Source organism: Hevea brasiliensis, unplaced genomic scaffold (assembly GCF_030052815.1).
Source record: "Hevea brasiliensis isolate MT/VB/25A 57/8 unplaced genomic scaffold, ASM3005281v1 Scaf1, whole genome shotgun sequence".
NCBI lineage: Eukaryota > Viridiplantae > Streptophyta > Magnoliopsida > Malpighiales > Euphorbiaceae > Hevea > Hevea brasiliensis.
In genome coordinates this window covers 9,371,133-9,382,370 of record NW_026614585.1, presented here as the reverse complement: position 1 = coordinate 9,382,370, position 11,238 = coordinate 9,371,133, and the positions used below count along the sequence as shown (strand labels likewise).

General features: G+C 29.7%; 1 protein-coding gene across 1 annotated transcript; it reads right to left on the bottom strand.

Annotated features, from left to right (window-relative positions):
• Nucleotides 1–8,785: 8,785 nt before the first annotated feature.
• On the bottom strand, nt 8,786–10,787 carry LOC110652428 (protein SHI RELATED SEQUENCE 1-like). Its single transcript, XM_021808018.2, has 3 exons — nt 10,529–10,787; nt 9,687–10,422; nt 8,786–9,375 (listed from the first exon to the last, which is right to left on the bottom strand). Exons 2-3 carry the CDS (start codon nt 9,961–9,963, stop codon nt 9,029–9,031), a joined length of 624 nt encoding a protein of 207 aa, XP_021663710.1. The 5' UTR covers nt 9,964–10,422; nt 10,529–10,787; the 3' UTR covers nt 8,786–9,028.
• Nucleotides 10,788–11,238: the final 451 nt, after the last annotated feature.

The following is an 11,238-nucleotide window of genomic DNA, read 5'->3' as shown; positions in this document are numbered from 1 at the left end:
TTACACAAACATGAATAGACGACCTGCGACGAAGAAAAGCAGGTTAACCACAATAAAATCCTCCTGTAGCCTGAAAAAAAATATTGAACAGGAGTGAGCGTTCGACTCAGAGAGTAAAATATCAATTTTAACCATAATCTCTATAACTATCTAAAACTAATGCATCCTGTAGAGTGAAATACAACATCAGCAACAAATTCATATCATAACAGCAAAAAAGGTAATTTGGAGTACTCACACACCCAGTAATATCAATCATAATATATATATGGGAGCTGATCCCCTATACAGCTCTCTTAAATCCAACCTGTGCCAGCGAAGAACTCAGCTCGGACTTCTACTTAATAACCAAATCGGGGTCCCAGCGAAGAACTCAAGCCGTGTCTACCCCGAAGGACCGGGTCCCAGCGAAGATCTCAAGCCGTGTCTACCCGTCCTATCCATAGTCCACACCACATCACACGCACGCTAACGCACGCACACTGCTCCAAATTACCACAACAACATTCATGGCACTTTAACAGTTGTGAATGCAACATAATTCGTGCCTAAAGTTTAACTGCATAGATATATACATATAAGTGATGCATGGGCATGCTTGAACATATAATAATATCGAAATTACAATTAAAATTAATATTTTACTCACAGACTTGACAACGGTCACTGTGGCGGCTGGGCAAAGGAAGAAGGCTGTCCTGGCTCACCTGACAATTACATTACAATCATTTAATAAATTTGTCTCAATACAAATCAAGAAAAGACCAAATACGTCCTAAGTCGTGCCGAAAATCTGACAGAGTCTCCCCTATACCTAGGACCTACCCAACCTGCAAAAGGGCTCAAAACACACTTCTATATTCGCAACTCATATATTCACAATTCAATCACATCACACAGCCCCTCCTGGGCCCATCCAAATAGTCATTCACCACAATATGTAAAATTTCAATTTAGTCATTATAATTGATCATTTTTGCAAAAACTACCCAAATAAGCTTTAAAAATTCTAAAACTTTGCCCCGCTGTCTTTAGCAATATTACTAGGCTATTGCAAAAAGAATCATAATTTTCTAAGCTATCACGAATATTTTATGGATTTTTAACCCTATTTAAGCATTAGAAAATTACGAAAAAGCAAGGTTCGGGTTTACCTTTGCCGATTCCGACTTCGGGACGCGCTCAGGACGTCTGACAATGGGGGGGTAGCCACAACCTCGGTCCAATTCAGAGACTTTTTCCGATAGCCGGTTTGTCTAGCCGAAAATTCACAGACCCCGAACAACTGTCGAATTTCCGCTAATTGAAGATACCTACACGAAGCCCATAATACGGGGGTTAGTACATAAATTTTACGAAATTTTCTAAGCTCATTAAATACTCGGAAAAATACTGCGAAGTTCCGTGGGACTCACCGAAAAACAGTATCGGAAAAATTCGAAATTTATATCGCCGCGAAGCTCTCGACGAGTGGAGCGCTCTGGTACTCTCGGTTTTCTCGTGGGGTTCACGGTTTGCGAGAAATCTAGCCCAAAAGTCAAAATGGGCTAAAACTTCCCGGGCAAAATTTGGACAAACCGCTCAATGGATTTCGGTGTTCTTGGTGTCTATGGAAAGTTCTCGACAAGTAGATAGATTTAGACACAAGACCCGGTCCGATTGGTGGCCGGATCGGCCGAATTTCGGCTGGGAAGACGAAGCGGCGCGCTTGCGCGTCGCGTCACTTCGGGCACCGTTTTTCGGCGTTCCAGGCGGCGGCCGGTGGGCTGGGACAGCTGGGGATGGGCGCCGGCGAGCTGGGGTGGCAGGGGAGGGGCAAGGGGAGGAGGGAGGAGAGAGAAAACGGGAGAGGAAGAGAGGAGGGTCGGGACGCGCGTGGGGAGAAGAAGGAAGAAAAAGAAAAGGCCGGTCCGATTCGATTCGGCCGCTTCGATTCAAGATACAAAATTTTAAATTTTTACTCTGCCTTGGAACCAAAAACGAGGTTCAAAAATTTCGAAAAAATTCTAGAAAACTCATAAAAATTTTAAAACTCCAAATATATTTTTAGTTTTACCACGTGGTCTTTAAATTAATTTTTAAAAATCATCAAAGTTTATATTTTCGGAAAATTAAACCTGATTTTTAAAATCCGAAAAATCTCAAATAATTTCTTAAAATTTAAATAAAATTAAAATATCAATAATAATCATAAAATAATAAAATTTTAAATTTTTTTTTGGGTGTTACACATAGGTTGGGTCGTGACAATTTTTTTAAGCACACTACAGTTGTAAAATAGTTTTTATTCACTTTTTTAAATAATTAATCACAATATATTATATATCCTTAAAATCAATTATTTTTTAATTAAGTTTTTAATTACGTTAAAAAGGTATTAATTATTTTTAAAAATTTATACATATAATTATTCACTAAAAAATATTTAGAAAATTTAAATATATATCTTTAAAAGCGTTTACTATATTTAAAATATAATAATTTTAATAACGACATCTCAAAAAGTAGCGAGGGACATGTGATTTTCTTTTTATTTTATTATCCTTTTATTTATATATGTCAAATAATTTAAAGATTAATAAAAAAAATATTAATCAACTTCTTTATTTATTAAATTTGAAATAAAATTATAATTAATTAAAAATTTTTAACTATTAAAATTTTATCATATAATTATGAAAATACAAAATATAGTAAAATACATGTTAAATTATGTTATTCAATAAAATAATAAATAATTTATATAACGTGTGGGTAAAATGACTGGTGTTAAATCGAAATCCACCTTTGGCTGCGAAGTGTGATAAACCTTTGCAAATGATATTTAAAAGATGAATGATGACCTCTTTATTTTTGAAATCTAGATTTGTATAAGAATTTAATTAATTTTTTTATTACTTTTATATTGAAAATGAAAAATTTTATTTTTTTAATATTAAAAAATTATTTTAAAATTTATAAATTATACATAATTATATAAAAATTCAATAATTTTTTTTTATAAATTATTTATTGAAAAAAGCAGATATAAAATTAAAAATCGTTAGAAATCCTAGAGCGTAGGCCCTCTGATTGAGGGCCATATCCTAACATCCTCAAATATTAACAGCCAAAGCAACGTTTTAAAGTAATGAGATTAAATTGTGAGATATTTGCTGATTTATTTTGTTTTAAGTCAAGAATAGTTTAAGGAATTTTAAAATTTTTATTTATTTAAAAAAATATTTGCTTATAATGATAAAATATTAATTAAATTATTTTAAAATAAAAAATAACACATTTTAAAAATTTAAAGTAAGATAATTTTCGAAATATATTTTATAGTGATTACTTTTTTTTATCACGAAACATATTTTTTTCAAATTTTAAATTAGAAATTATTTTTTATTATTAATGAGTGTATATGTTTTTCATATTTTATATATTTTTCTTATTTTTCATAAAAATAAAAATTTCTTAAAAATATAAAATAAGAAAAGAAAGTTGTTTCCAACAAATAAACAGGCTCTTTGCATTATAATCCAATGGTATATTGTCTTTAAAAAAAATTAATTTTAATGATTTAATAATTTTATTTATAATTTTTAAATTTTATTAATAAAATGCAATAACTTATTAAATTGAAACAAACACAGCAATATTAATGGATAGCCTCAATGCCACCGATATGATTAGAGAAATGTCATGGAAATAACTAAAAGAAAAATTAATCAAAACACAGCGTTTAACAAACTAATTAAAAAGTTAGGGATTGCATTTATAGGTCCAACAAGTTATTAAAAAGTTACATAAATTAATGTTTAGTGACTTATTTGATAAACTCATATTTGAATTTCTACTTCCTTAATTTTTTAATTAAAAATTAAAATTAATCACCAAATACATATTCAAATTTCGTATTTATCAATTAAAATGCATAATTTTTAAAATTATATATATTTATTAGAATTTAGTTTTACTGTTAAATTTTTTATAATGAAAGTATAACTAGTGCATATGGAATGCTTACCATTATGCTAAAAATTTAAATTGTTAATAGAGGCTTAATTTTAACCCTTTATAGCATAGAAGTCTAAACGCCATGAGTAGAAAGATATTGATCCATTAAACTATCCAATTCAGTGCTATTAATCTCCCAGCACCTATCAAGGATTCGAACCCATGAACTTAGTTTTGATATCAATTATAAAATCGAGTACTTAACACCGTGTTCAAAGCTTATACTATTAGTAAAGGCGCAACTCTAACCCTTATAATATAACAGTCTAAGTGTCATAGATCAAAGAGATCTGAAAAAATATTGGTCCATTAAATTGTCTCCATTCAGCGCCAACAAAGTGGATATCTCCTTAATGCCCTAGTGTTTTTTTTTTTTTCTTTTTATATATATATATATAATGACCTCTAGACCAATATATTTAAGATGGAAAAAATTATTTAATCTTTTAGTTTTGTAAATATTAATAACGAATTATATGAACTCTTGAAGTTTGTACCATTTAAAGATTACGTTGTTCAAACTTAAGTAGTAATAATAGATTAAATTGGGTCAATTAGGTTCAACCTAATTAATTGTTTTTTATTCTTTAAAAATGTAAATAACATGAAATTTCAAATCAAAATCCTAATGATTCTTATATCAGAATTCAATTAAAATAAGTTTGTCAAAAAATTTGTGTTAAAAATAATTTATAAAATGATAAAATTCTATTATTTGAAATAACTGATAAAAATAAATGTTATTTATAAAGAAATAAATATAACTTAATAACACATGTACTTTTGATATTTAATATAAAATCATGCCAAATTTAACATAAATTTATTTATTTTAAAGTAATTTATTTGTTAATTAAAAAAAATCAAATTTTAGTAATTTTAAACTTTCCAAGCATAAGAATAATAAATTTTTTTTTTTTAGACTTTCCAATATTGTGACATGGTGATAATAAAGAGGTTAGTGAACTCCAAGTATCATTCACAATCCACACTAATTAAATAACAAAAATTACACCTCTTCATTATCAATATATTTTTTTATTCACCATGTCACATATAAGAAGAATTCTTTTTAAACAAAAATAGAAGAATTTAATTCACAGCATATTAAATAAAAAATACAAAAAAGAAATTTTAAGTTCGTAGCTTAATTTGGTTTGCAGAATAGAATAGTTAATAAAACAATAAAATAATTAATTTTCCTAATGTTAATTACTTACTTTTGAAATTTGTATTTCGTGAAATATACATTTAGTGTAATAATACTTTAGTAAAATAATTATATTTTATATATATTATTTTTATGAATCGGCATGACAGTGTACAAAATTGTTAGATTTATGATTCAAAATTCTAACAAATTTAAAAAAAATTTTGCTAATTTAAGCCGGAAAAATATTTTTTTAGTAAGATGGATGATTATTAATTTTTATATTATATACAACTACTATATTTTTATTCATAAATTGAGTTGATGCCTAATTGGATTAAGATTAAAAGGACTAACATTATAAATATAAGTGTCATAAAGAGATTTTTTTTTTTTCTTTTTGTCCATGACAATGGCTTCCTTTTTTTATTTAACATTGAAAAAGGCTTTTACTCTTTGATGAGAGTGGTTTTCTCTCATTGCAGAAGAGAGGTGCTATTACCTACTGAAAGAGAATTCAACCTGAAGCAGAGAAAGGGTAATATAGAATTTATGTAGTTGATGACACCGTTTATAGCATATAATGAGTTAAAATATTAAGTGTATTGGGTGATATCTAGAGAAGATTGAGAGACTTTGATTAAAGTATTTATCATCAGCAGTTTTAGTTTTTATGTTGCTAAGTTAATGGATAATATAGCTTTAAGCTTGTAAATTATGATTATTTTATTAAAGAAGGTGAAAAAAAGGCATGCCCATAAGTCAAAAGGGTGACAACGTTAAATTTTATATTTCTTTTATTTTTGTGTGAGTAAATTTTCGCAACCAAAGCTTTTATCTTCAAGCCAAACTCAATAGGGATTTGTTAATGTATGCATTAATTTGAGAAATTAAATATGTAACCTTTCAATTTTTTTTTCTTATTTGATATAAAAAAAATATTCACATAATTGAATTCAAATTCCTCCCTCTAAGATAATCATTTATTTTAAAATACTAGCTATATTTTAAAGAAAAATTTATTTAAAATTATTTATCATATATCTAAGATATTATTATACATGTCTCACTTATTTTATATGTAAATTTCATTATACATATTAAATTTATAATAAATCGAGTTTAGAAAAAAATTTTCTATATTTGAAACAGAATTTAAAAAAACAATTTAATATGTTAGTGTGTTAAAAAATATAATAATACATCTACTTTTTTATTTTTTATATTTTTAAATAAATTTCATATGTTTATGATAGTAAAGCATGTCATTTAATGAATTATTTAATATGACAAAAAAAATTATATCATCTCACTAATATATGTGAATCATGAATGGACATTTTTTCCCGAAGGAATTGTGTTCTTAAAATTGTCTATTGATCGATTTGTTAAACAAATATGTTTAATTAATTAAATTATAACTCTAGCCATACTTATGAAAAACAATCGATACTTGAGAAGAATAATAATAATGTCTAAATTTTCCTTTAATTTTTTGCATGTTTCTTGCACACACTAGCTAGTTGATTAATAGGTTATTGCATTTATAATATAATATTAATATAATATAATATAATTTATATGGAAAGATGTTGTTCATAAAGATTTCACCATGCATGCACATAGCAGCTAAGGCCTAGCATTATAAGAATACTTTTAATTAACAAGATTACTTTCTCCAATGACTTTTCCCATAATATATATAATTATAACACAAAGAATAGCATGAACAAAGTAAAAATTTTTAATATATGTTTGTTCTCTTTACACTTTGAATAATTTAAGCTCAAGCATGTGTAATCAAGGACAGAAATTAGAATGTGGAAGCAGGATCTTATTAATTAATTCGCATATTCTCTAGCTTTTTATGTAACTGATTAATAGCTAATCAGTGCGCGGCTTCTTTATGGGAAAATTCTTATCTAAAACTAATTCATTGTGAACTTAAAATATAAACATGTGGAACCATATATTTTATATTTTGAATCTATGGTGGACCGAGTTTAAATAAAAATAAGCAAAGAAAAGTGGAGACTTATAACATATATTATAGCTAATGGTTATTAATATATATACTTAATGAAGCAAATGATCAAGGATTTTTATGCATCTCATGCAAGGCATATATGCACAACTGGTGAAATGGTTGGCACATTCATGCACGCGTATATGCACAAGACAGTGAATTATTTTTTAAAGACATTCGATATATAGTAATCACCCATGTATATATATATATATATATATTAATCTTTCTTTGACAATCATTGTATGAATACTTGCACCCACTGCTGTTAGATTCTTGATCACACAATGATCTAATGGTGGATATATGGCCATATTGATATATTTCCACCAATGCAAAAGTGCATATATACACTAACAGTACAGTACTTTTGATTGAATTTCTTGTTCCTCCAAATTGCAGGATATGTTCCTTTGAGAAGTCATTTCATTACATTAAAGAAATATTTTTCACTGTAACTATATTAGGAAAGCCATATATATCTAGAACTAGAAGCTTATTCTAAGTGAGAATCCACTATATGGTCTTTTCTTTAAGAGAATGAATGTATCTAACACTATATATATAAAAAACCAATAGTGCACTATGACCTTTGTACCCATTTTTCTTTCTCAGTAGAAGACATATATTCTTGTGCATTTTCTTTATATTTAGGTGTTTACACTCGATCAATTTGATAATGATAATTTTTTAAAATTGGGATTTAAAAGTAATTTTCATCACAAATAAATTTATAAATTTCAGCTACTTATCTCTATGTCATTAAAGCTTCTAATGTTTATATATAGTAAGAGAGATAATCTCTTCAGCATAAAAAGAAAATGTTAGGCATGCTAGTGCTTGTGTAATTAAATAAAGTCATTATCTCTAAAAACTCACAAGATGCCCACCTAATCTTTCTTGTGTTTAATTAAAACCTAAAGTATCTAAACAAAAAGGGTTTAGCTTGTGCTTTATAGTTATATAGGGTGATTCCTCCAGCTTTTACAGCCCTGATTAAATTTTATGTACAAAGTACTGCATTCACGTTCAAATCTACATTAAAATGGCACAAAGCATTTGTTAAGACATAAAATAACATCAACATTCATGATTAAATGCAGAGTAGATCAATGTCCTGATTAATTAATGAACTAGCTTGAAAGTTTACAAACTAAATACAGTGAACATTTTGCATCTTTCTGCAGTTTATATATATGCCAGCAATTGAACCATACAAAAAGCAGCAAGTGTTCTATATATGTACATATATATATTAATTTTCATGGGGGTGGTTGGTTGTGTGCATGAATTTTTTATTTGTTGGGTCTGATGCCCATGCATTGGCGAAACAAGAATTTATATAATAAACATGTAAAATCTTGGTTGCTAGCAGGTTGGTCTATATAGTCTAGTTTCAAGCAGGCAAAGAAACGAAGAAACAGGAGAAAAACAGCTTCGAAGTTGATAAACAAACAAAGGGATGAGAAACATTAGCCTGATAACCCAGTAATGCATATAACAAATAGGAGAAATATTTAGGCGAACCAGAAGAGACAAATTGAAAATCCTATCTCTGCAGCATCTAATAGAATAATTAATTAATTAATTTCGAAGACAAGATCATATAATTGAGCATCAAAATATATGTATCATAATTGAAATTTCAACAATTAATGAACATGATGATCATAAATCATGATCTCCCTTATTCATTTCCAGTTCAAAGACTATTAATAATAATAACGTAGATATATATAGCAATAGTGATGAAGGGGAGATGGGAGTTTCCTTGCAAAATCGAATCAAATTGACAATTTAAAAAAAAAAGGCCTTTTTTTTTGTCCTGCTCTGGTGATGAAACCAAACAAGCCCTAAGATTTTGGGTGGAGGAAAAGTTGCGTACCGGACATGAAAGCATTAAGGGGAAACGGGTATGAAGTAGCAAGTGAATCTGCAGCAACTGATGAAGAGGTTGAAGCTAAAGCGGTAGCAGCGGTTAGGGCACCGGCAATTGTGAGATTAGGGTCTTGCAGGTAGCTGGAGGAGCTCTCTAGATCGGGGCCTTGGTCATAAAGAATGCCCTTGAAAATATGCCCTCCTATGCTCACACTCGTCTTATATGCAAACTGATCTTCTGCTTCATCAATGGAACTCACACGAAAACAACGAAATGTAGCCATGGTTTTCACTTGAGCAGGAAAATTCCCCACTTCTAAACCTAAAAAGTAAAGGGTTCAGATTAGCAGCACCCTCAAAAGCCTTAAACTAAAGAAAATCATCCAAAAAAAAAAATATAACAAGGAAGATGAGCAAAAATCTATCTTTTAAAAGATATTTCTTGTCAGAATTACACCCTTCCTCACAGTAGAACAGAAAAGAAAAAGAGAGCTGCTGCTATATCTAGGGTTACAATATACATATCACATTCATATCAAGAAAAAGCTTTTTCTTGAATCGAAGGAAATCTTGCTCCCTTACTCTGATTAGCGTATAGATCGATCTAAAAGGACAAAGATTTAATAGAGGTACCTGTTAAGAGATTTCTTCTAAGCCTTTTAGGGTTGTGTTCTGGAGGGTGCTGTTGTTGCATAGAAAGAACAGCAGCAGCAACAGAAGAAGAAGCAAGATTTTGAGGCCTCTGGCGCCTTTTGTAAGCAGGAATCCAGGTGCTTTTGACGTGTGTTTCGCACGGAAACCCTTTGCTTTTACAACAAGTCCTGCACCTCATGTAAATACAGTCTTTCTTGGCTTGGTTTCCACAGTCTTGACATCGTTGGCCACCTAAACCTCCTTCTCTCATCATCATTATTACTCATCATGAACCCAGTACTACTCCCCCCTCACAGTTCATTCCCCTTCCTACCACCACTCTACTTCTCCTGTTTTCACAGAAGCTAGCAACCCAGATGACCAAGGGCTTTCTTCAGAAGCTAGGGTGGGTACTGTTGGTTTCTCGTTGTGGATGGTGATGATGGGTTGGTCTTCTATGTCTCTGGTTTTGGGTTTGAGGGTTTGAGACTTTGAACTCACAACTGGGAATCACACTGTTCTTTTTTTTTTTTTTTTTTTTTTTTTAAAGAAAGAAACGCACTGCTAATTAAACAAGAAAGACTGTTCTTCTTGTTAGAAGGAATTAACTAAATCAAGAAAGGGTTAAGAGTACAGATCTATAATAGCCGCCATGGAAGCAAACATGAGTTAACGCATCCCACATTCAGAGTATATCCACAAGGAAAGCAGCAAAATTTTTCTGAATAAATTTTTCCTGCTTATCAAGAAAAAAAGGACAGCATCAAGAAAAAAATAAAGAAATGAATAAAAAAAACGCTAAATAAAGAAAATCTGAAAGAAAAATTCCGTTCTTTTCTAACCCTCTAAGAGATTTCTAGCCAGTAATCAATTACACATTTGATAATTTAAGAACAAGCATACAAATTGATTGTGGATATGGTGGTGCGTGCATGTTTAATTGGTTGTTGAGAGAGAGAAAAGATGAATAATTTTTCTCCAATGCCCATATACATGTTTCATGACTCCACTTAAATTGGCACTTTCTGAAAGGAATTGTACGGATTTAATCTATTTGGCACTCTCTGTTTGGAATGCTATTGGGATATATCATCATCTAAAACTAAAACAGTGAGGTTTAGGCAGGATTCGATTATTCAATTTGAGGAGTCAAAAGATGAAATATATTATAAAGTGGTCGTGTGCAATGTTCACAAAGAGTACTGAGAGTCAGCCTGACAACTTCCACTCATTCGTCATTCACGCTGTTTTTAGGGTTGGGTCTTGGTCTACAATGCTAGATCCCCCTTCTCTCTTGTACCTTACGTACGTTTGCTTCCACTCTCCCATTTACCCATGGCTTTTCCTTTTTTTTAAACCTTTCTTCGTACCAAACTGGGAGCTAGTTCAAAATGAAAAAAAAAAAAAAATTAGGAGCCCTAATTTGAAATTATTTTTTTTTAATTTTTATAAACATCAGAAAACTAAGAAATATTTTTTATACAGTATTTTTTAGTGTGAATATCTAAATTAGTTCTGAAATTTTAATTTAATTCAAAAATTAATAAATTAA